The sequence below is a fragment of the Rhinopithecus roxellana genome, chromosome 8 (assembly GCF_007565055.1).
Source record: "Rhinopithecus roxellana isolate Shanxi Qingling chromosome 8, ASM756505v1, whole genome shotgun sequence".
NCBI lineage: Eukaryota > Metazoa > Chordata > Mammalia > Primates > Cercopithecidae > Rhinopithecus > Rhinopithecus roxellana.
This window is the reverse complement of record NC_044556.1, coordinates 15,344,506-15,369,112: the sequence shown is the minus strand read 5'-3', so window position 1 is coordinate 15,369,112 and position 24,607 is coordinate 15,344,506. Positions and strand designations below refer to the sequence as shown.

The 24,607-nt window shown below is 54.7% G+C and overlaps 1 protein-coding gene across 4 annotated transcripts in view; it reads left to right on the top strand.

Annotated features, from left to right (window-relative positions):
- Window positions 1-23,958, top strand: part of TYK2 (tyrosine kinase 2) — a 31,593-nt gene extending 7,635 nt beyond the window's left edge. For 3 of the 4 annotated variants that reach the window (XM_030935084.1, XM_030935085.1, XM_030935087.1), the window contains 22 exons: window positions 2,619-2,742; window positions 2,838-2,985; window positions 4,178-4,341; window positions 5,178-5,559; window positions 6,046-6,243; window positions 6,323-6,480; window positions 8,707-8,815; window positions 8,920-9,112; window positions 9,195-9,298; window positions 9,421-9,606; window positions 9,763-9,850; window positions 12,182-12,309; window positions 13,608-13,743; window positions 13,827-13,981; window positions 15,660-15,810; window positions 17,810-17,916; window positions 18,186-18,378; window positions 18,778-18,896; window positions 19,325-19,497; window positions 19,840-19,957; window positions 23,325-23,435; window positions 23,519-23,958. In XM_030935084.1, coding sequence (XP_030790944.1) covers window positions 2,619-2,742; window positions 2,838-2,985; window positions 4,178-4,341; window positions 5,178-5,559; window positions 6,046-6,243; window positions 6,323-6,480; window positions 8,707-8,815; window positions 8,920-9,112; window positions 9,195-9,298; window positions 9,421-9,606; window positions 9,763-9,850; window positions 12,182-12,309; window positions 13,608-13,743; window positions 13,827-13,981; window positions 15,660-15,810; window positions 17,810-17,916; window positions 18,186-18,378; window positions 18,778-18,896; window positions 19,325-19,497; window positions 19,840-19,957; window positions 23,325-23,435; window positions 23,519-23,653 — 3,380 coding nt within the window. In that variant the 3' untranslated portion in view covers window positions 23,654-23,958. The remainder of the gene's footprint in view (window positions 1-2,618; window positions 2,743-2,837; window positions 2,986-4,177; window positions 4,342-5,177; window positions 5,560-6,045; window positions 6,244-6,322; window positions 6,481-8,706; window positions 8,816-8,919; window positions 9,113-9,194; window positions 9,299-9,420; window positions 9,607-9,762; window positions 9,851-12,181; window positions 12,310-13,607; window positions 13,744-13,826; window positions 13,982-15,659; window positions 15,811-17,809; window positions 17,917-18,185; window positions 18,379-18,777; window positions 18,897-19,324; window positions 19,498-19,839; window positions 19,958-23,324; window positions 23,436-23,518) is intronic. The other variant, XM_030935086.1, reaches the window with a different exon arrangement.
- Window positions 23,959-24,607: the final 649 nt, after the last annotated feature.

Genomic DNA, 24,607 nt, shown 5'->3' with positions numbered 1-24,607 from the left:
GGGTCATGCCTGTAATCCCAGCACTTTGGGAGGCTGAGGCGGGCAGATCACTTGAGGTTAGGAGTTTGAGACCAGCCTGGCCAACATGGTGAAACCCTGTCTCTACTAAAAATACAAAAATTAGCTGGGCATAGTGGCGCACATCTGTAATCCCAGCTATTTGGGAGGCTGAGGCAGGAGAATCGCTTGAACCCAGGAGGTGGCTAGTTTTTTGTATTTTTTTAGTAGAGACGGGGTTTCACCGTGTTAGCCAGGATGGTCTCGATCTCCTGACCTCGTGATCCGCCCATCTCGGCCTCCCAAAGTGCTGGGATTATAGGCTTGAGCCACCACGCCCGGCCTTTTTTTTTTTTTTTAAGCAGAGACGGGGTTTCACCATGCTGGCCAGGCTGGTCTAGAACTCCTGACTTCGTGACCCGCCTGCCTCGGGCTCCCAGAGTGCTGGGATTACAGGGGTGAGCCACTGCACTTGGCCTAATTTTTGTGTTTTTAGTAGAGACGGGGGTTTCACTGTGTTGGCCAGGCCGGTCTGGAACTCCTGACCTCAGGTGGTGTGTCCACCTCAGCTTCCCAAAGTGCTGGGATTACAGGCATAAGCCACCATGCCCACACCACAGATACAATTTTGTTTTTTCTTTTTTTTTTTTGAGATGGAGTCTCACTCTGTCATCCAGGCTGGAATGCAGTGGTGCATCTCGGCTCACTGCAACCTCTGCCTCCCACGTTCAAGCATTTCTCCTGCCTCAGCCTCCTGAGTAGCTGGGACTACAGGCACGCACCACCACGCTCGGCTAATTTTTGTATTTTTTAGTAGAGATGTTGTTTCACCATATTGGCCAGGCTGGTCTTGAAGTCCTGACCTTGTGATCCGCCCGCCTCACCCTCCCAAAGTGCTGGGATTACAGGCATGAACCACCACACCCGGCTGACAGATACAATTTTTTTTTTTTTTTTTTTTTCCGAGACGGAGTCTCGCTCTGTCGCCCAGGCTGGAGTGCAGTGGCGCAATCTTGGCTCACTGCAAGCTCTACCTCCTGGGTTCACACCATTCTCCTGCTTCATCCTCCCGAGTAGCTGAGACTACAGGCGCCCGCCACCATGCCCGGCTAATTTTTTGTGTTTTTTAGTAGAGACGGGGTTTCACTGTCTTAGCCAGGATGGTCTCGATCTCCTGACCTTGTGATCCGCCCACCTCAGCCTCTGAAAGTGCTGAGATTACAGGCGTGAGCTGCTGCGCCCGGCCAACAGATACAATTTTTAAATGATATCAATAGAAAGAAAGATGCCCTGGGTAGCTGGTGTGGGAAATTACAGCAAGTCTGGAGACTGGATTGGGGTTGAGGTTTGCATTTGAAGGTGGTAGATAGATCCCCAGGACATGGAGAGTGCAGGAAGAGCAGGTCTTGGTAACCGATACGTTGTGGAGTTGGTGGGAGAGGCTGAAGATACGGACCAAGTTCCTGGTTTGAAGAACTGGGTAGAAGCCACACACACTGGCTCATACCCATAATCCCATCAACTCCAGAGACTGAGGTGGAGGATCGCTTGAGCACTGGAGGTTGAGGCTGCAGTGAGCTAGGATTGCACCACTGCACTGCAGCCTGGGTGGCAAGGGAAGACCCTGACCCTTAAAAAATAAAATAAGATAAAATAATTGGGCAGAGGAGGGGAGGGTTGGAGTTTGCCGACCACAGGTAAGATGTGTTGTTTGGAACAAAGCATATGTAAGTGGGGGCCTGTGATGTCCAGGGGGAGACAGCCAGGAAGTGACTGAATGTTTCTCCAGCCAGGAAGGGGCTGGAGTTCAGGGAGATGCCAGACAATTGCAGCAGTTTGTAGAGTTATGTGGTTCAGGCTAGGATTAGTTTTGCTGCAGGAATAAGCAATCCCCCTAAATCTTAAGACAATCAAGGTTTACCTAAAATCAGCTGAGCATGGTGGCTCAGGCCTGTAATCCCAGCACTTTGGGAGGCCAAGGTGTGTGGATCACCTGAGGTCAGGAGTTTGAGAACAGTCTGGCCAACATGGTGAAACCTCGTCTCTTCTAAAAATACAAAAAGTAGCCCTAGCCGGGTGTGGTGGCACACACCTGTATTCCCAGCCACTCGGGAGGCTGAGACAGGGGAATCACTTGAACCCAGGAGGTGGAGGTTGCAGTGAGCTGAGATTGCACCACTGCTCTCCAGGCTGGGCGACAGCAAGACTCCATCTCAAAAAAAAAAAAAGGGTTTACCTAAAATCAAGTACAGGTTGGATGGTTTGCCTCTATCTTACAGCTTCACCATCTGGCACAAGAAGCCTTCAACATACCTCAGGTGGTGAAGGTGACAAGAGGATTTATTTCCAGGCTTGGAAATATGCCCATCCCTTTGGCCAGAAACCAGTGCAATTGGCCCCATCCTAGCTGCAAGGGAGGCTGGGAAATGTAGTCCTCCTGTGAGGCCACAGCATGATCAACATATGCACTGTCCTCTGCCCAGGGGCAACGTGAGACTGAAGCTGCAGGTGGCGGAGGGGGCCTCAGAGGGAGTGTGAAGGCAGATATTGGGTCTGCGGGGTCTTCGGGTCTGACGGTAGCACATGACGTGACTCCTGACCTCATTTCTCCCCTGGTCCAGGTATCACTCCTCCTTGTTTCAATCTCTTCGCCCTCTTCGATGCTCAGGCCCAAGTCTGGTTGCCCCCAAACTACATCCTAGAGATCCCCAGGGATGCAAGCCTGATGCTGTATTTCCGCATGAGGTGGGTGGAGACCTCTTTGCAAAGCTCGTCCCCTCCTGTGCTGAAGCTGGTCCGACTCTGTGCTAAGCCCCAGCTGCGTCCCTCCCATCCTGCAGGTTTTATTTCCGGAACTGGCATGGCATGAATCCTCAGGAGCCGGCTGTGTACCGTTGTGGGCCCCCAGGAACCGAGGCATCCTCAGATCAGACAGCACAGGGGATGCAACTCCTGGACCCAGCCTCATTTGAGTACCTCTTTGAGCAGGTATGAGCAGGGCTGCAGGGGGCAAGACTATTTGTGGGAGATTTAGGGGCAGTTAAGGAGCCCCCATTTCCCTCCCTGATTCATTATAGCTAATGGGTTTCAACTCATGCCATCTGGGGATTTTTTTTTTTTTTTTTGAAACGGAGTCTCGCTCTGTCGACCAGGTTGGAGTGCAGTGGCGTGATCTCAGCTCACTGCAACCTCCACCTCCCAGGTTGAAGCGATTCTCCCACCTCAGCCTCCCAAGTAGCTGAGATTACAGGTGTCCGCCACCACCCCCAGCTAATTTTTCTATTTGTAGTAAAGCCGGGGTTTCACCATGTTGGCCATGCTGGTTTCAAATTCCTGACCTCAAGTGATTCACCTGCCTCAGCCTCCCAAAGTGTGGGATACAGGTGTGAGCCACTATGCCCAGCTAAGAGTTCAGGTTGAAGGGGAAAGAGTGCTGTGATGGATTAGTAATGTCTGTCACAGGCACAAGATTGACAAGAGGAGGGGTGTATGCTGCATATTTGGCCTTTCCAGTAAATGGCGGTCTCTCCCCTCAAGGTGGTGAGATGCAGGAAATTAGAGTTCTCTGGCTAGAGCAAGCTTGTCCAACCCCTGACCTGCGGACTGCATGCTGTCCAGGACAGCTTTGAATGAAGCCTGACATAAATTCCTAAACTATCTTAAAATATTCTGAGATTTTGCTGCAATTTTTTTTTTTTTTTTTTTTGAGATGGAGTTTCGTTCTTGTTGCCCAGGCTGGAGTGCAATATCACAATCTCGGCTCACTGCAACCTCCACCTCCCGGGTTCAGGTGATTCTCCTGCCTCAGCTTCCTGAGTAGCTGGGATTACAGGCAGGTGCCACCATGCCCGGCCAATTTTGTATTTTTAGTAGAAGTGGGGTTTCTCTATGTTGGTCAGGCTGGTCTCAAACTCCTGACCTCAGGTGATGCGCCCGCCTCGGCCTCCCAAAGTGCTGGGATTATAGGCGTGAGCCACTGTGCCCGGCCTGTGATTTTTTTTTCTTTTTCTTTTTTTTTTTTTTAGTTCATCAGCTATCGTTAGTGTTACTGTATTTTATGTGTGGCCCAAGACAGTTCTTCTTCCAGTGTGGTCCAGGGTAGCCAAAAGATTGGATACCTCTGGGCTAGAGAGTGAACGCATTCTCACACCTCCCTTTCTGCTCAATTTCCTGTTCCCAGGGCAAGCACGAGTTTGTGAATGACGTGGCATCACTGTGGGAGCTGTCGAGCGAGGAGGAGATCCACCACTTTAAGAATGAGAGCCTAGGCATGGCCTTTCTGCACCTCTGTCACCTTGCTCTCCGCCGTGGTGTCCCCCTGGAGGAGGTGGCCAAGAAGACCAGGTGTCTGGGAACGGGGTGGGGATGCTGTGTAGGCAGGGGGAAGTGTCCTGAGCATTTGGGAGCCAGGGTAGACTTCACATATTGCCGTGCCTCTACTTTTTTTTTTGAGCCAGAGTCTCACTCTGTCACTCAGGCTGGAGTGCAGTGGCGCAATCTCAGCTCACTGCAACCTCTGCGTCCCAGGTTCAAGAGATTCTCCTTCGTCAGCCTCCTGAGTAGCTGGGATTACAGGTGCCCGCCATCATGCCCAGCTAAATTTTGTTTTTTTTTTTGTTTGTTTGTTTGTTTTTTTTGAGACGGAGTCTCGCTCTGTCGCCCGGGCTGGAGTGCAGTGGCCGGATCTCAGCTCACTGCAAGCTCCACCTCCCGGGTTCACGCCATTCTCCTGCCTCAGCCTCCGGAGTAGCTGGGACTACAGGCGCCCGCCACCTCGCCCGGCTAGTTTTTTGTATTTTTTAGTAGAGACGGGGTTTCACCGTGTTAGCCAGGATGGACTCGATCTCCTGACCTCGTGATCCGCCCGTCTCGGCCTCCCAAAGTGCTGGGATTACAGGCTTGAGCCACCGCGCCCGGCCTAAATTTTGTATTTTTAGTAGAGACAGATCGAGTTTCTTCATGTTGGCCAGGCTAGTCTCCAACTTCTGACCTCAAGTGATCCTTCCGCCTTGGCCTTCCAAGTAGCTGAGACTACAGGCTCAATTCACCACACCTGGCTAGTGTGCCTGTTATCTAGATGAGGCAGCTGAGGCTCAAAGAGGTTAAGCCACTTGCCCTGTGTCACCCAGCTGGGTCTGCAACCCAGGTCCCTGACCAGCCCCTCCCTGTGCTCCCCCCAGCTTCAAGGACTGTATCCCGCTCTCCTTCCGTCGGCAGATCCGGCAGCACAGCGCCCTGACCCGGCTGCGCCTTCGGAACGTCTTCCGCAGGTTCCTGCAGGACTTCCAGCCAGACAGACTCTCCCAGCAGATGGTCATGGTCAAATACCTGGCCACACTTGAACGGCTGGCACCCCGCTTTGGCACAGAGCGTGTGCCTGTGTGCCACCTGAGGCTGCTGGCCCAGGCAGAGGGGGAGCCCTGCTACATCCGGGACAGTGGGGAGGCCCCTACAGACCCTGGCCCCGAGTCTGCTGCTGGACCCCCAACCCATGAGGTGCTGGTGACAGGCACTGGTGGCATCCAGTGGTGGCCAGTACAGGAGGAGGTGAACAAGGAGGAGGTGAGCAAGGCGCCTCTTCCGCCCTGGAGGTTCAGGTTGGGCTGGGGTGGGGGTCTCTCTTCATCCTTGGCCCTAGCCTCTGAGGGTGGCTGACCTGAGCCCTCTCCCCACATGGCTCTGGGGCACCTGTCTGCTGGGGCCAGTTTCTTGGAGAAGGTCCTCCATCTGCTTACCCCTTGGGGACCTTATTTCTGGAGTCTGCACCTCCAGGGAACCCCTTCATCTGGGGACTGGCACCTTCATCTGGGGAACCCCTTCATCTGGTGAGGGGGTCAGGATTCCGCTCTCTGCTGTCCCTAAGGGTCCGGCTTCCAGCATGTGTATGTTATGGGGTGGGTCCCCATCCCGCCTGTGACACTGGGACTTGGGAGGTCAACCTAGGTTGGTGCCTGGCCCTTCTGGCTCCAGTCTCCCCCCAGGGGAAAGTGCAGAAGTATAAATGGGCATTGCCCTCTCCATCCTCTGCCCCACTTGCTGGGTGTTCAGGGTTCTAGTGGCGGCAGCGGCAGGAACCCCCAAGCCAGCCTGTCTGGGAAGAAGGCCAAGGCTCACAAGGCAATCGGCCAGCCGGTGGACAGGCTGCGGGAGCCACTGTGGGCCTACTTCTGCGACTTCCGGGACATCACCCACGTGGTGCTGAAAGAGCGCTGTGTCAGCATCCACCGGCAGGACAACAAGTGCCTGGTGAGGCCCGGGGTGGGTGCCGGGCTAGGGGCCGCCATGGCCTGGGAGGACACTCGCCTGATGCGCCCCTGGCTGGCAGGAGCTGAGCCTGCCTTCCCGGGCTGCGGCGCTGTCCTTCGTGTCACTGGTGGACGGCTATTTCCGCCTGACGGCCGACTCCAGCCACTACCTGTGCCACGAGGTGGCTCCCCCACGGCTGGTGATGAGCATCCAGGATGGGATCCATGGACCCCTGCTGTGAGTGCTGGGTGTGGGGAGGCACTGGGGGCCACTGCCAAGGCTGCCAACTAGACTGTGAGCCCTAGGGGCTGTGCAGGGTGTGCGTGTGGGTGCACGTCTTTGTCGCTTAAGCTGGAGTGCAGTGGCGTGATCTCAGCTCACTGCAGCCTCCGCCTCCCGGGTTCAAGTGGTTCTCCTGCCTCAGCCTCCCAACCGATTACCTGGGACTACAGGCGCTCGCCACCATGCCAGGCTAATTTTTGTATTTTTGTAGAGGTGGGGTTTCATCGTATTGGCCAGGCTAGTCTCAAACTCCTGACCTCAGGTGATCTACCTGCCTCCACCTCCCAAAGTGCTGGGATTACAGGCGTGAGCCACCACGCCCTGCCGTGACTGTCATTGTGTGTTGAGGTTGTCATTGCACAGAACTGGTGAGTTTCACGGGACTGTCGTTACCCTGGTGCTGGTGATCATTCAGCAGTACGTTGGATGCTTCCGCCTCTGCAGGCGGCTGCCCATGCTGGTAACTTGTGAGTCACCGTCTCAGCGGTCCTGTGTGTGACTTGTGGGCCTGAGGGCGTGAAGTTGCCAGTACTTATGTCATCATCAGGTGCAGGGGCGTCTGTGGCTGTCCTTTGTGCTGCCAAGTCGTGATTTGTGACTGTCTCCTTGTCGGGTCACTGCCCCTGTGACTCTGACCCTTGTCCTACTTGTGATGCCAGGGGAGGGGGAAGTGGGCATTTCACCTTGTGAGGCCTGTGGCTGTGACTGCTGTTAAGGCTATATGTGTGCCGCCCCTGTACAGACAGGTGTTAGGGACCACGTGTGTCAGCCACTGCACATGTAGGTGTCTGGGCCTATGTAGCCATGACACTTTATAGTACATGTTTGTGTCACCTCTGTGTCTGGGATGCCCCGGCCCCTGTGTTGCCTTGTCACACTGGGTGATTAGGTGTGTCTGGGATTGTTGTCCTTTGCTTGTGTGATTAGCCATCTATCGTGTGTCACCCTTGTGAGTGGCGGTGGCCGTGGCTGGGTGTGCGCCCATCCGGCTCCTGATGGCTGTTTCCTGTCTTGGAGTGTGTGTCACCTTGTCAGGGCCCGTCTGGCGTCAAGTACAAGAGCAGGAGTAGGCTGGCTGTGGTGGCTCACGCCTGTAATCTCAGCGCTTTAGGAGGCCGAGGTGGGAGAATCACTTGAGCCCAGGAGTTCAAGAGCAGCCTGGGCAACATAGCAAGGTCTTGTAACTGCTGAAAATACAAAAATTAGCTGGGCACACCTATAATCCTGGCTCTTCGGGAGGCTGAGGTGGGAGAATCGCTTGAGCCTGAGAGGCTTAGGCTGAAGAGAGCCGAGATCATGCCGTGGCACCCCAGCCTGGGCAACAGAGCAAGACCCTGTCTCAAAAAAAAAAAAAAAAAAAAAAAAAAGAGCAGGTAGCCAGGCACGGTGGCTCATGCCTATAATCCCAGCACTTTGGGAGGCTAAGGCTGGCAGATCACCTGAGGTCAGGAGTTTGAGACCAGGATGGCTAACATGGTGAAACCCCCTCTCTTTTTTTTTTTTTTGAGGCGGAGTCTTGCTCTGTCGCCCAGGCTGGAGTGCAGTGACAGGATCTTGGCTCACTGCAAGCTCCGCCTCCCGGGTTCACACCATTCTCCTGCCTCAGCCTCCTGAGTAGCTGGGACTACAGGCGCCTGGCACCACGCCCGGCTAATTTTTTGTATTTTTAGTAGAGATGGAGTTTCACTGTGTTAGCCAGGATGGTTTAGATCTCCTGACCTCATGATCCACCCACCTCAGCCTCCCAAAGTGCTGGGATTACAAGCGTGAGCCACCACGCCTGGCCCCCCCTCCACTAAAAATATAAAAATTAGCTGGGCATGGTGGCAGGCACCTGTAATCCCAGCTACTCGGGAGGCTGAGGCAAGAGAATTGCTTGAACCCAGGTGGGTGGAGGTTGCAGTGAGCTGAGATCGCGCCATTGCACTCCAGCCTGGGTGACGAGCAAAACTCTGTCTCAAAAAAACAAACAAAAAAGCAGGTGTGTGCCTGCTGCTGCGCTGTGTCTCCATGTAAGGGGCTGTGTGTGTCCAGAGTTAGTGTCCTCACAAGAGTGGCTGTGTCTGACACTTGTCCTAGCTGTGTGTGTGACCTCTAAGCAGGTAATGAGTGTCATTGTTCCCGGGTATGGGTCCAGCAGTGGCCCAGGTGGCCTGATAGTCCCCCTGGACCCCCTTACAGGGAGCCGTTTGTGCAGGCCAAGCTGCGGCCCGAGGACGGCCTGTACCTCATTCATTGGAGCACCAGCCACCCCTACCGCTTGATCCTCACAGTGGCCCAGCGTAGCCAGGTGGGCCCAGGGCTGGGGGCTGGGGCTGGGGCTGGGGCTGGACACGGACACGCTCCCTGCCTGGTCCCTTGCTCACCGCTACCATCTCTGCCACCTCCCGCCAGGCACCAGACGGCACACAGAGCTTGCGGCTCCGGAAGTTCCCCATTGAGCAGCAGGCTGGGGCCTTTGTGCTGGAGGGCTGGGGCCGGTCCTTCCCCAGCATTCGGGAACTTGGGGCCGCCTTGCAGGGCTGCTTGCTGAGGGCCGGGGACGACTGCTTCTCTCTGCGTCGCTGTTGCCTGCCCCAACCAGGAGGTATGACGATGGGGGGACCTCTGGGTGGGATGTGGCATCTCTCCCCCAGGCCCACCCTCCATGACTTCACACCTGCCTCCAGAAACCTCCAACCTCATCATCATGCGGGGGGCTCGGGCCAGCACCAGGACACTCAACCTCAGCCAGCTCAGCTTCCACCGGGTTGACCAGAAGGAGATCACCCAGGTGGGTGCAGGGAAGGGGCCCGGGGCAAGGGCAGGGCCCCTGGGGATGTGGGTGCTGGGGGCCTTGGGAGATCAGCTGCGAACTCTCACCACGGCGGTGTTCTGTGCCGCATGGTTCCGCAGCTGTCCCACTTGGGCCAGGGCACAAGGACCAACGTGTACGAGGGCCGCCTGCGAGTAGAGGGCAGTGGGGACCCTGAGGAGGGCAAGATGGACGACGAGGACCCCCTCGTCCCTGGCAGGGACCGTGGGCAGGAGCTACGAGTGGTGCTCAAAGTGCTGGACCCGAGTCACCATGACATTGCCCTGGTGAGCGGCAGGGCCAGGCCTGGGGGGTCTGGAGGAGGTGGGATGGGAGGGGTGTGTCTGGAGGAGGTGGGATGGGAGGGGTGTGTCTGGAGGAGGAGGTGGGGTGGGATGGGACGGGTCGGCTTTGCAGCCGCCTGACCTGCCCGGCCCCCACAGGCCTTCTATGAGACAGCCAGCCTCATGAGCCAGGTCTCCCACGTGCACCTGGCCTTCGTGCACGGCATCTGTGTGCGCGGCCCTGAAAGTGAGTGGGTCCCGCCATACCCATCCCCCTTTGGCAGGCCACCTCTGTCTTACACCCACTCCCTGATCTGTACCCCAACCCTCGACCTACACCCCAACCTATCCCTATTTCTCAACTCTCACCTGTACTCTGATCCCGGGCTATACCTTGACCTTCAACCTAGACCCCAACCCCTGACAATATTCCAGCCTATAAACTTATATCCCAACACCTCACCTGCCCTCAGTCTCAGCGTCCACCCTGATTCCCAGCTACATCCCCATTTCCATCTACCTCCCAAACAACCTCTACAATCCAGCACCCATCTGCCCCTGGCCCCATCAGCACTATGGCCTCAGGCAGACTCCAGCGCTGATGTGTCCTGACCTCCTAGACCTCAGCCCCTGCACATCCAACCCTGCCTAACCCCACCTCTTCCTTTCCTCTGCAGGTAGCTCGAAACTCCTTGTATAGGCTACATGTGGTGGCTCACACCTATCCCAGCACTTTAGGAGGCTGAGGTGGGAGGATCACTTAAACCCAGGAGTTCAAGACCAGCCTGGGTAACATGGCCAGACCCTATCTTTACAAAAAATTTAAAAATTGGTCAGGTGCGGTGGCTCACGCCTGTAATCCCAGCATTTTGGGAGGCCAAGATGGGCGGATCACAAGGTCAGGAGATCGAGACCATCCTGGCTAACACGGTGAAACCCCTTCTCTACTGAAAATACAAAAAATCAGCCAGGCGTGGTGGCGGGCGCCTGTAGTCCCAGCTACTTGGGAGGCTGAGGCAGGAGAATGGCAGGAACCCGGGAGGCGGAGCTTGCAGTGAGACGAGATCGCGCCACTGCACTCCAGCCTGGGCCACAGAGCGAGACTCTGTCTCAAAAAAAAAAAAAAAAAAAAAAAAAATTTAAAAATTAGGGCCAGGCATGGTGACATATGCCTGTAGTCCTAGCTACTTGGGAGGCTGAAATGGGAGGATCACTTGAGCCCAGGAGTTCAAGGCTGCAGTAAGCCATGATTGTACCACTACACGCCAGCCTGGGCGACAGGGAGAGACTCTGTCTCAAAAAAAATAATAAATAAATAAATAATAAAGCCCTTGTACAGAACAACCCTAGACCTGCCCATCCCTCAACCCCCTGTGTGTGTGTGCATCTTCCCCACTTTCCCCTGGACCCTGGCTGATGCCCTGAGCCACAGCCCCCTGACTACTCTGGTACCCAAACATCACTTAAACCCCAACCTCAAGCCCCCACCGTCTGCTTATCCACGCCCATCCCCCCATCCCTAGTTGCTTACTTTGTAGGCTCACCTTTATCTCCTTTTTTGTGAGACATGGTCTCCCTCTGTTGCCCAGGCTGCAATGCATGGCTCACTGAAGCTTCAACCTCCTGGACTCAAGCGAACCTCCCGCCTCAGCTTCTTGAGCACCTGGGATCACAGGCATATGCTGTGGAGTAGGTGGGACACCCGGCTGATTTTTAAACATTTTTTGTAGAGATGGGGGTCTCACTATATTGCCTAGGCTGGTCTCAAACTCCTGGGCTCAAGGGATCTTCCCGCCTCAGCCTCCCAAGTTTTTTTGTTTTTTTTGGTTTTGTTTTGTTTTTTGAGACGGAATCTCACTCTGTCGCCCAGGCTGGAGTGCAGTGGCGCGATCTCGGCTCACTGCAAGCTCCGCCTCCCAGATTCATACCATTCTCCTGCCTCAGCCTCCCGAATAGCTGGAACTACAGGCGCCCGCCACTACGCTCAGCTAATTTTTTTGTATTTTTAGTAGAGACAGGGTTTCACCGTAATTTTCTGTATCTTTAGTAGAGATGGGGTTTCAACATATTGGCCAGGCTGGTCTTGAACTCCTGAACTTGTGATCTGCCCGCTTCGGCCTCCCAGAATGCTGGGATTACAGGCGTGAGCCACCACGTCGGCTGTATTTTTTTTTTTTTTTTTAGTAGCAATGGGGTTTCATCATGTTGGGCAGGCTGCCCTCATACTCCTGACCTCAGGTGATCCACCCACCTCAGCCTCTCAAAGTGCTGGGATTACAGGCGTGAACCACTATGCCCAGCCCACCTTTCTCTCTTGAACTTCAATTTCCTCCATGCCGCACACCACCTGGACCCCAATGCCCTCATCCACCACTGCCTTTGCTGCATTCCGCATTTCTTCTCTCCCCAAACTCACTTTCAACCCTGACCAAACTCCACCCACACCTCTGCCCTGACACCTCCCCAGCCACATGCACCCAGCCACATGCCAAGTCCCTCCCTGGCCTCTTCCCCCAATTCCCTGCCATCCAGAGGGCAGAAGCAGGCAGGTCGCCCCAGAGCAGCTGTGTCTTTGCAGATATCATGGTGACAGAGTACATGGAGCACGGACCCCTGGACGTGTGGCTACGGAGGGAGCGGGGCCATGTGCCCATGGCTTGGAAGATGGTGGTGGCCCAGCAGCTGGCCAGCGCCCTCAGCTACCTGGTGTGTGGCCTGTGTCAGTCAGGGAGGGCCAGGAGCCCAGGAGATTGAGACGGGCGAGACCCCGTCTTTTTTTTTTTTTTTTTAGATGGAGTTTCACCCTGTCGCCCAGGCTAGAGTACAATGGCATGATCTCGGCTTACTGCAACCTTTGCCTCCCGGGTTCAAATGATTCTCCCGCCTCAGCCTCCGGAGTAGCTGGGATTACAGGTGCCTGCCACCACGCCCAGCTAATTTTCATATTTTTAGTAGAAATGGAGTTTCACCATGTTGGTCAGGCTGGTCTCGAACTTCTGACCTCGTGATCCACCCGCCTCAGCCTCCCAAAGTGCTGGGATTCTAGGCGTAAGCCACCACGCCCAGCTGGCCCCGTCTTTAAAAAATAAACAAATAGCCAGGCATGGTGGCTCACACCTGTAATCCCAGCAGTTTGGGAGGCCAAGACAGGTGGATCACCTGGGGTCAGGAGTTTGAGACCAGCCTGGCCAATATGGTGAAACCTTGCCTCTGCTAAAAATACAAAAAAAAATTAGCCAATGTGAGGCAGGGCGCGGTGGCTCATGCCTGTAATCCCAGCACTTGGGGAGGCCGAGGCAGGCAAATCATGAGGTCAGGAGTTCAAGACCAGCCTGACCAATATGGTGAAACCCCATCTCTACTAAAAATACAAAAATTAGCCGGGTGTGGTGGTGCACGCCTATAATCCCAGCTACTCGGGAGGCCGAGGAAGTAGAATCGCTTGAACTTGGGAGGCAGAGGTTGCAGTGAGCCGAGATCGTGCCACTGCACTTCGGCCTGGGTGACAGAGTGAGACTCTGTCTCAAAAAAAAAAAAAAAAAATTAGCCGATGTGGTAACTTGCACCTGTAGGCCCAGGTACTCGGGAAGCTGAGGTGGGAGGATCACCTGGGCCCAGGAATTTGAGGCCATAGTAAGCTATGATCACACCACTGCACCCCAGCCTGGACAGCAGCATAGCTAGACCCCATCTCTACCAAAAATTTAAGAATTAGCCAGCCATGGTGGTGTGCACCTGTAATTCTAGCTACTTGGAAGACTTGAGCCCTGGCATTTGAGGCTGCAGTGAGCTATGTTCATGCCACTATACTCCAGCCTGAGAGACAGAATGAGACCCTGTCTCAAAAAAACAAAAGAAAAAGAAAACCCCCTCAAAAAACAAAAAGAAACCCAGTGATGGTCACAGTTTTCCTTTTCACATTGACTGTCCCTATGGGGTCCAGGTTTGGGGTTGGCATCTGTGCCCCTCCTGAGTGGCCACACCCCCTCTCCTGCCCACCTCAGGAGAACAAGAACCTGGTACATGGTAATGTGTGTGGCCGGAACATCCTGCTGGCTCGGCTGGGGCTGGCAGAGGGCACGAGCCCCTTCATCAAGCTGAGTGATCCCGGCGTGGGCCTGGGTGCCCTGTCCAGGGAGGGTGAGTACCCGAGGGGACCTGGGCACAGTGGGGGGCTTCCCCGCTCCTTTCACCCTTGGTGACCTCTGACCTTGGCCTCCCAGAGCGGGTGGAGCGGATCCCCTGGATGGCCCCCGAATGCCTCCCAGGTGGGCCCAACAGCCTAAGTATTGCCATGGACAAGTGGGGGTTTGGTGCCACCCTCCTGGAGATCTGCTTTGATGGAGAGGCCCCTCTGCAGAGCCTCAGCTCCTCCGAGGTATGTCTGGGAGACCCTTGGGCCCTCCCCACGATGGGGGCCCCTCCAAGGAATCCAGAGGACAGAATCAGAGCTCAAAGCTGCCTCCCCTCTGGCCTCGTGACTTCAAGTCTGTCTGGGCCACCAGCAAGTGGTCCACTCGTTGGTGCTCAATGTAGTCCTAGCCTTTTTAGGTCCTTGTGGAAGTCACTTGTGCCTGGTACACACAAGCCAAGTAAGAGACTTGATTTCAGTTTTAGGCAGAGTGACCAGGGCAGGGATGGGAGAGGCCCAGGCTGCGGAGTGGGGAAGAGGGGTGGAGGACGTGCCTCAGCCAGCAGCAGGGTCAGACAAGGCTTCCCAGAGGAGGTTTGTGTGTGGTGTTTTTTTTTTTGTTTGTTTTTTTTTTTTTTTTTTTTTTTGAGACGGAGTCTCGCTCTGTGACCCAGGCTGGAGTGCAGTGGCCAGATCTCAGCTCACTGCAAGCTCCGCCTCCCGGGTTTACGCCATTCTCCTGCCTCAGCCTCCCAAGTAGCTGGGACTACAGGCGCCCGCCAACTCGCCCGGCTAGTTTTTTGTATTTTTTAGTAGAGACGGGGTTTCGCCGTGTTAGCTAGGTTGGTCTCGATCTCCTGACCTCGCGATCCACCCGTCTCGGCCTCCCAAAGTGCTGGGATTACAGGCTTGAGCCACCGCGCCCGGCCTTTGTTTTTTGTTTTTTGTTTTTGAGACGGAGTCCCGCTCTGTCGCCCAGGCTGGAGTGCAGTGGCGCGATCTCAGCTCACTGCAAGCTCCCCCTTCCAGGTTCACGCCATTCTCCTGCCTCAGCCTCCCAAGTAGCTGGGACTACAGGCACCCATCACCTCGCCCGGCTAATTTTTTTGTATTTTTTAGTAGAGATGGGGTTTCGCCGTGTTAGCCAGGATGGTCTCGATCTCCTGACCTCGTGATCCGCCCGTCTCGGCCTCCCAAAGTGCTGGGATTACAGGCTTGAGCCACCGCGCCCGGCCTTTTTTTTTTGTTTTTTTTTAAGACGAAGTTTCGCCTTGTTGCCCAGGCTGAAATGCAATGGCATGATTTCGGCTCACTGCAACCTTCGCCTTCCGGGTTCAAGTGATTCTTCTGTCTCAGCCTCCCGAGTAGAGGGGATTATAGGCACATGCCACCACGCCTGGCTAATTTTTGTGTTTTTTGTAGAGACAGGGTTTCAGCATATTGTTCAGGCTGGTCTTGAACTCCTGACCTCAGGTGATCTGCCCACCTCGGCCTCCCAAAGTGCTGGGATTACAGGCATGAGCCATAGTGCCCGGTCCCAGAAAAGGTTTTATCTAAGTGTAGAATTATGCCAACAAGTCCAGCTAAGAAGGGCAGCCTAGGCAGAGTGCATGGCCTGTGCAAAGGCTGAGGCTTCAGTGTATTGAGGAGCTGAGGTCTACAGGAGGGGTGGGAGGGGACCTCTGGGCCAGAGGCTGTCTGTGACACTCCAGCTCTGCATAATCACTGGACCTGGGTCCTAGGCCTGGCTCTGCGGCTGTGAGCACGTCCTCCCACTTTGTGGAGCCTCAGTTGCCTCATCTGTATAATGGGACTGATAAGAGTGGGCACCTGGCGGTCCACTGTGGGGGCTTGACTCTGCCTCTTGGGGAAGGGGTGGGGGCGAGGGGAGGATGTTGACTCCTCTGAGTCCCTTCCCCAACAGAAGGAGCATTTCTACCAGAGGCAGCACCGGCTGCCCGAGCCCTCCTGCCCAGAGCTGGCCACACTCACCAGCCAGTGTCTGACCTATGAGCCAACCCAGAGGCCTTCATTCCGCACCATCCTGCGTGACCTCACCCGGCTGCAGCCCCACAGTGAGCTCCATCCCAGTGCTGGGACCCTGGGGAAGTGGGACGGGGCTGGGATCCCTGCTGTATGCCTACAGCGCACGAGAGGTGTCTGCACAGTGGTTCAGGGTGTGTGCGAATGTCTTGCAGTGGCATTCATAAGCATGCCCTGCCTGGCTGCCCTGAGCTCTCCTTTATTTATTATTAATTAATTAATTTATTTATTTTGCGATGGAATCTTGCTCTGTCACCCAGCCTGGAGCACAGTGACGCGATCTTGGCTCACTGCAACCTCCACCTCCTGGGTTCAAGCAATCCTCCCACCTCAGCCTCCCAAGTAGCTAGGATTACAAGCACGTGCCACTATGCCCGGCTAATTTTTGTATTTTTAGTACAGGTGGGGTTTTGCCATGTTGGCCAGGCTGGTCTCAAACTCTAGACCTCAAACTATCTATCCGCCTCAGCCTCCCAAATTGCTGGGATTACAGGTGTGAGCCACTGCGCCTGGCCTCCTTAATGTTTTGTCTGGGGAGAGACACAACTTCTTTGGTTTAGGGATGTAGACCCTTGCAGTTTTTTTTAATTTTTGTATTGTTTTCTTTAAAAAATTAATACGTTATTTTATTTCTTTTTTTTTGTTTTGAAACGGAGTCTCACTCTGTCGCCAGGGTGGAGTGCAGTGGTGCAATCTTGGGTCACTGCAACCTCCACCTCCTGGGTTCAAGTAATTGTCCTGCCTCAGCCTCTCGAGTAGCTGGTACTACAGGCGCCCGCCACCACGCCTGGCTAATTTTTTTATTTTTAGTAGAGACGGGAATTCACCATGTTGGCCAGGATGGTCTCGATCTCTTGACCTCGTGATCCACCCGCCTCAGCCTCCCAAAGTGCTGGGATTACAGGCGTGAGCCACTGCGCCTGGCCTATTTTCTTTTTCTTTCCTTCTTTCTTTCTTTCTTTTTTTTTTTTTTTAGATGGAGTTTTGCTCTTGTTGCCCAGGCTAGAGTGCAATAGCGTGATCTCAGCCCACTGCAACTTCCGCCTCCCGGGTTGAGCAATTCTCCTGCCTCAGCCTCCCGAGTAGCTGGGATTACAGGCGTCCACCACCATGCCCAGCTAATTTTTGTATTTTTAGTGGAGACGGGGTTTCACTATGTTGGCTAGGCTGGTCTCAAACTCCTGACCTCAGGTGATCCACTCTCCTCAGCCTCCCAAAGTGCTGGGATTACAGGCATGAGCTACTGTGCCCAGCCTCATATGCCATTTTCAACTGGTCATATCATATTTTTCTTTCTCTTTTTTGTTTTAAAAACTAGGTCTTGCTATATTGTCCAGGCAGGAGTGTGGTGGCTATTCACAGACACGATCATGGCTCACTGCCGCCTGGAACTCCTGAGCTCTAGGGATCCTCCTGCCTCAGCCTCCCAAAGTGCTGGGATTACAGGTGTCAGCCACCATACCTGACCAGTTTTTCTCTTTTCTCTATGAAATATCTGTGCCTTCTATCCAGTCTCAGAACTTCCAGATGTCAGGTTTTTCTGTTTTTTCTCTTTCTTTTCTCTTTCTTTCTTTCTTTTCTTTCTTTTCTTTCTTTTCTTTCTTTCTTTCCAGACAGTCTCTCTCTGTAGCCCAGATTCACTCCAGCCTCAAAACTCCTGGGCTCAAACGATCCTCCTACCTCAGCCTCCTGAGTAGCTGGGACCACAGGCACGCGCTGCCACACCTGGCTGATTTTATTTTATTTTATTTTTAACTTTTTTTGTAGAGATGGGGTTTCACCATGTTGTCCAGGCTGGTCTCGAACTCCTGGGCTCAAGTGATCCTCCCGCCTCAGCCTCCCAAACAGATGTCAGTTTTGATGCAGCCAACTCTGCATCATTTTGGACAGTAAGTGGACTCTTTCAGCTGTTGCAGGAAAAAGTTTTCTTACCTCTGGGATCGGATCCTGGGGTAGCTGTGGCTGGCTTTGTGACTCCCAAGTGTGTGCCTGCTGGGGAAAGGATCGGGGTCAGGCCTTTACGAACCGCAGCTCTTCCAGATCTTGCTGACGTCTTGATTGTGAACCCGGACTCATCGGCGTCAGACCCTACGGTTTTCCACAAGCGCTATTTGAAAAAGATCCGAGATCTGGGCGAGGTGAGGGAGGGGCCCGGGCTGCTAAAAGGCCCACCTGGTCGGGGAGGAGTTTGGGAGTTGAGGATAAATACCTGCCTAAGGTGATTCTCAGGAGATGTGGGTGGGACCCTCCCTGGCCTAGGTGCCACGGAGTCTTAATAGCGCGGAGTGGGCTGGGCCTGGGGTATTCCGAAAGGATCTGCCTGGAGGAGTGGCCTGGGAAATCAGGGGTTGGGGAAGTGGTGCAGGGATTGGGGAGGTGGAGCTGACCCTGGTGCGCTCCCGACCAGGGTCACTTCGGCAAGGTCAGTTTGTACTGCTACGATCCGACCAACGACGGCACTGGCGAGATGGTGGCGGTGAAAGCCCTTAAGGCAGACTGCGGCCCCCAGCACCGCTCGGGCTGGAAGCAGGAGATTGAGATTCTGCGTACGCTCTATCACGAGCACATCGTCAAGTACAAGGGCTGCTGCGAGGACCAAGGTGGGCGGGGCCCGGCGAGCCCTAGATACTCGAGGGGGGGTGATTAGAGCGTGGGGGGGTGTGGCCTTGTGGGCGGGGCCAGTCTGGCCTAGCCAATTAGACACTCTCAACCCCAGGCTGCAGGACGCGATTCTTGGCAGCTGGGTGAGCGTGGTCAGGCTGCCTCCTTCCTATCTGGGGGGTGTTACCTGCTGGGGCCAGGATGGACGGGAGCCACCAGCAGCTCCCTCAAGTGAGAATGGGGTTCTGGATGGGTCCATCCCACCTGAGGACTGGGTCTGGTGTGCGCGGGTCTTGGCCTTCCCTCCCGACCTTGGAGGGGCTCTGCTGGGCTCAGGGTAGGCGGTCCCCGGCCCGCCCTTTATCGTCCCCCACCGGGGCCGCCCCTCTCCGCGGCAGGCGAGAAGTCGCTGCAGCTGGTCATGGAGTACGTGCCCCTGGGCAGCCTCCGAGACTACCTGCCCCGGCACAGCGTGGGGCTGGCCCAGCTGCTGCTCTTCGCCCAGCAGATCTGCGAGGTGGGTCGGCCCCGCCCCTGCTTCTGGAGCTTGCCCCTTCCTCTTCATCTTGGGCTGGCCTCAGCTGTCGGGTGCAGTCTGCTCTCACGCTCCGCCCCTGCTTATTTGCCCAGGCCCTCTTGTCCTTGCGCTGACCTCCGAATTGGTCGGCTCGCTCAGCCACACCCCCTCCCCCAAGGGACCATGCACTGCAGGCTTGGCGCCTCCCAACTCGCCCTCCTGCCCAGAGTTGCTAGTCTAGCCCCGTCCCTGCTTTCTGGCTTAACCTCCTTTTGCTTGGTGCCACATGCCATCCAGCCCTCTCCAGCGGCCGGGTAGCCACAGGCCTGACCTGACTGTCCCCCAGCCTTCCTGGCTGCTCAGGTCCTGCAGTCGCCCCCGGCCGAAACCCGCCCTATTGAAACTGACGAGCCCTGCCCCGCCCCCAGGGCATGGCCTATCTGCACGCGCAGCACTACATCCACCGAGACCTAGCCGCGCGCAACGTGCTGCTGGACAACGACAAGCTGGTCAAGATCGGGGACTTTGGCCTAGCCAAGGCCGTGCCCGAAGGCCACGAGTACTACCGCGTGCGCGAGGATGGGGACAGCCCCGTGTTCTGGTGACCAGGCGGGGTGCAGTCTGAGGGGGTGCTGGGGTCACTTGGAACAGGCAGGGTGGAGTGGACGGATGCTGAGTCTCATGACGGCATGGTCTCGGTGAAGTGCGTGTGGGGGTGGGGCCTATGGAGGCAAGGGGCTGTGTATAGAGTGCAACTTGGCCTTGTGAGCAGGGTTAACCCGGCCTAGCCAATGAACACCTCACCCCGCTCAGGCTGCGCTCTTTAGGGTGGGTCCCAACTGAGCCCAGAGGGTCCTTCAGTCTCAGGTGAGGGCTTCAGCCTGGTCTGATCCCCCAACCCTCAGTGCAGCCCCCCGAGGCCTGAGTGCCCCCCTTCCCCTAGGTATGCCCCAGAGTGCCTGAAGGAGTATAAGTTCTACTATGCGTCCGATGTCTGGTCCTTCGGGGTGACCCTGTATGAGCTGCTGACGCACTGTGACTCCAGCCAGAGCCCCCCCACGGTGAGAGCCAGGCCCGCAGCCCCACCGGGAGTTTGCTAGAGCAATTAGAAAACCATGTAGGGCCGGGCACGGTGGCTCAAGCCTGTAATCCCAGCACTTTGGGAGGCCAAGACGGGCGGATCACGAGGTCAGGAGATCAAGACCATCCGGGCTAACCCGGTGAAACCCCGTCTCTACTAAAAAATACAAAAAACTAGCCGGGCGAGGTGGCGGGTGCCTGTAGTCCCAGCTACTCGGGAGGCTGAGGCAGGAGAATGGCGTGAACCTAGGAGGCGGAGCTTGCAGTGAGCTGAGATGGCGCCACTGTACTCCAGCCTGGGCGACAGAGTGAGACCATGTAGTTAGGCCGGGCGCGGTGTGGCTCACACCTGTAATCTAGCACTTTGGGAGGCCGAGACGGGCGGATCACTTGAGGTCAGGAGTTCAAAACCAGCTTGGCCATCATGGTGAAACCCCGTCTCTACTAAAAATACAAAAAAATTAGCTGGGCATGGTGGTGTGTGCCTGTAATCCCTGCTACTCGAGAGGCTGAGGCAGGAGAATCGCTTGAACCCGGAGACCGAGGTTACAGGGAGCCCGAGATCATGCCACCACACTCCAGCCTAGGTGACAAGAGGGAGACTCCATCTCAAAAAAAAAAAAAAAAAAAAAAAAAAAAAAAAAAAAAAAAAAGGCATGCAAGTCCATAGCAAGTGTTAAAAACAAACCTGCCAAGCGTGGTTGCTCATGCCTGTAATCACAACACTTTGGGAGGCCGAGGAGGGGGGATCACTTGAGGTAAGTAGTTCGAGACCAGCCTGGGCAATATGGTGAAGGCCCGTCTTTACTAAAAATACAAAAATTAGCCGGGCGTGGTGGCAGGCGCCTGTAATCCCAGCTACTGGGGAGGCTGAGGCAGGAGAGTAACTTGAACCCGGGAGGCAAAGGTTGCAGTGAGCCAAGACCGCACCACGGCACTCCAGCCTGGGCAACAAATGTGAAACTCCATTAAAAAAAAAAATGAAAAGCATGCGTTCACATCCCGGCTCCTCACTCTCGCCAGTACTCACCCACAAGAGCTCACAGTATTGATCTGTAAAATGGCCCACCTACAGTGCAGGGAGCCACAAATTGTGACAGAAACTCTCAAACGGAGGCAGGCAAAATAGGAACAATTTATTCTGCTATTTGCAAACTTCATGGATGGGGGAGCCAGGGACTTCATCCTGGACCCTCGGATCTCATCAGGAATCCTGTTCTCCATCTCTCAGATCTACTGTTCTTTGTGGTAGCATCTGTCAGGCAAGATTTCTCTCTGTGTGGTGGTAATAATACCCCCTAGCCCTCAGGGAACCCATACCTCTGTCTCAGGGTCCTAGTGGTCCTTTTTTCTGCTTAATTCTCAGGACTTGGTCTGATTGGTTCAGCTTGGTTCATGTGTGCACTCCCAGGGCTATCAATGCGTAGTCATGGGCCACAGGGATTGGCCAGCCCTGACTTTGGGGGAGGAGCCAAGGGTGTGTTAGGGGCTTATTCCAGAGTGCTTTTATGAGAATAAAAAGGCTAGCGCGGTGGCTCACTCCTGTAATCTCAACACTGGGAGTTCGGGGGCAAAAGCACCGCTTGAACCCAGGAGTTCGAGACCAGCCTGGGCAATGTAGTGAGACCTTGCATCTTCTTTTTTTTCTTTTTCTTTTTTTAGATGGAGTCTTGCTCTGTCGCCCAGGCTGGAGTGCAGTGGCGCGATCTCGGCTAACTGCAAGCTCTGCCTCCCGGGTTCACGCCATTCTCCTGCCTCAGCCTCCCGAGTAGCTGAGACTACAGGCGCCTGCCACCACGGCCGGCTAATTTTTTTTGTTTTTGTTTTTTTTTTTTTTTTTTTTGAGACGGAGTCTCGCTCTGTCTCCCGGGCTGGAGTGCAGTGGCCGGATCTCAGCTCACTGCAAGCTCCGCCTCCCGGGTTCCCGCCATTCTCCTGCCTCAGCCTCCCGAGTAGCTGGAACTACAGGCGCCCGCCACCTCGCCCGGCTAGTTTGTTGTATTTTTAGTAGAGACGGGGTTTCACCGTGTTAGCCAGGATGGTCTCGATCTCCTGACCTCGTGATCCGCCCGTCTTGGCCTCCCAAAGTGCTGGGATTACAGGCTTGAGCCACCGCGCCCGGCCATTTTTTTTGTATTTTAAGTAGAGACGGGGCTTCACCGTGTTAGTCAGGATGGTCTCGATTTCCTGACCTTTTGATCCGCCCGCCTTGGCCTCCCAAAATACTGGGATTACAGGTGTGAGCCACTGCGCCCGGCCTTTTTTTTTTTTTTTAAAGACAGTCTCGCTCTGTCGCCCAGGCTGGAGAGCAGGGGCGTGATCTCTGCTTACTGCAACCTCCACCTCCCTCCACCTTCATTAAATGTGAAACTTTAATGGAGTTTCATATTTGTTGCCCAAGTGATTCTCGTGCCTCAGACTCCCAAGACCGTGTATCTGGGAAAAAAAAAAAAAAAAAAAAAAAAAAAGCTGGGAGTGGTGGCTCATGCCTGTAATCCCAGCACTTTGGGAGGCCGAGGTGGGTGGATCACCTGAGGTCAGGAGTTCAAGACCAGCCTGGCCAACATGGCGAAACCCCGTCTCTACTAAAAGTACAAAAATTAGCCGGGCGTGGTGGCAGGTGCCTGTAATCCCAGCTACTCAGGAGGCTGAGGCAGGGAGAATTGCTTGAACCCAGGAGGCGGAGGTTGCAGTGAGTCCAGATCATGCCATTGTACTCCAGCCTGGGTGAAAGAGCGAGAGACTGTGTCAAAAAAAATTTCTGGATGATAAGAACAACCTGCTGTGAGGCTTAATAATAACAGCAAACACCTGACTCAGGCTTACTCTATGAATATTAGTTTAACGTTCACAGTAATCCCTGGTGGCAGATGTTATTATCCTATTTTACGGATGAGAAAACTGAGGCCCAGAGAAGTGAAATCAAATTCAAAGTCACACAGCTGAGAAGTGTAAGAGGTGGGATTAGAACCCATGCAGTCGATTTCACGAAGTTGCAGAGTGATTTCTTTTTTCTTTTTTCTGTGACAGAGTTTCTCACTTGTAGCCCAGGCTGGAGTGCAATGGCACAATATCAGCTCACTGCAACGTCCACCTCCCAGGTTCAAGCGATCCTCCTGCCTCAGCCTCCCAAGTAGCTGGGATTATAGGCGCCTGCCACCACGCCCAGCTAATTTTTGTATTTTTAGTAGAGATGGGGTTTCACCATGTTGGCCAGGCTGGTCTTGAACTCCTGACTTCAGGTGATTCACCCGCCTCAGCTTCCCAAAGTGCTGGGATTATAGGCATGAGCCACTGCGCCCGGCTTTCATTGCCTCTTGAAAAGAGCTTGCCTTGTTTCTCCTGTAGAAATTCCTTGAGCTCATAGGCATCACCCAGGGTCAGATGACAGTTCTGAGACTCACCGAGTTGCTGGAACGAGGGGAGAGGCTGCCACGACCCGATAAATGTCCCTGTGAGGTGAGACTTCCTTTGTCTTTCCCTGACCCCACCATCCTGCTGTGGAGAGGGCAGCCCCCACGAGCCCTGGTTTTTCCTTCTAGGTCTATCATCTCATGAAGAACTGCTGGGAGACAGAGGCGTCCTTCCGCCCAACCTTCGAGAACCTCATACCCATCCTGAAGACAGTCCATGAGAAGTACCGAGGCCAGGCCCCTTCCGTGTTCAGTGTGTGCTGAGGCACGATGGCAGCCCTGCCTGGGAGGATTGAACCAGGCAGTGGCTGCAGACAGGGCCTTCTGCTCCCTGCCCCAGGATGAAACCAAGAGGGGGACGTCAACCTCACCCACACCCTGTGCCTTACTCCTGTCCGGAGACCCCACCTCTGTGAACTTACTTTTCTTCCATGGCCGTGAACCTGACCATGATTTTGAGGGACCTACGATGTGTAGGGTCACTAATCCGGCCCTTGAACCCCCAGCTTTCAAACTTGAGGCCCACCATTTCCACCATCTGGTAATAAACTCCTGTTTCCTCTGCTGGAGCCCATGATTCTTGGAGCCCTCTTTCAGAAAGGTGGGTTAGCTGGGGGTCTGGTCTCCTGTGGACAGCAGCTAGCATGAGACAGCGCAGAGGTAGCTGGATTCAACTGTTTAACATTTTTATTTTTTTGGACAGGGTCTGGTTCTATCACCCAGGCTGGAGTGCAGTGGCTCAATCTCAGCTCACTGCAACCTCCACCTCTTGGGCTCAAGTGATCCTCTGGCCTCAACCTCCCCAGTAGCTGGGACCACAGGCCTACATCACCACACCAGGCTAATTGGTTTTTTTGGTACTTTTTGTAGAGACTGGGTTTTGCCATGTTGTCCAGGCTGATCTCAAAATCCTGAGCTCAAGCAATGCATCCATCTTGGTGTCTCAAACCTCTAGGATTACATGGTGGTGAGCCACCACACCAGGCCTCAACTTTTTTTTTTTTTTTTTTTTTGAGATGGAGTCTTTTTTCGTTTTCAGATGGAGTCTCCCTTTGTCGCCCAGGCTGGAGTGCACTGGCATGATCTTGGCTCACTGCAACCTCCGCCTCCCGGGTTCAAGCAATTTTCCTGCCTTCCTGAGTAGCTGGGATTACAGGCATGTGCTACCACACCCAGCTAAGTTTTTTGTTTTTGTTTTTGTTTTTGTTTTTGTTTACG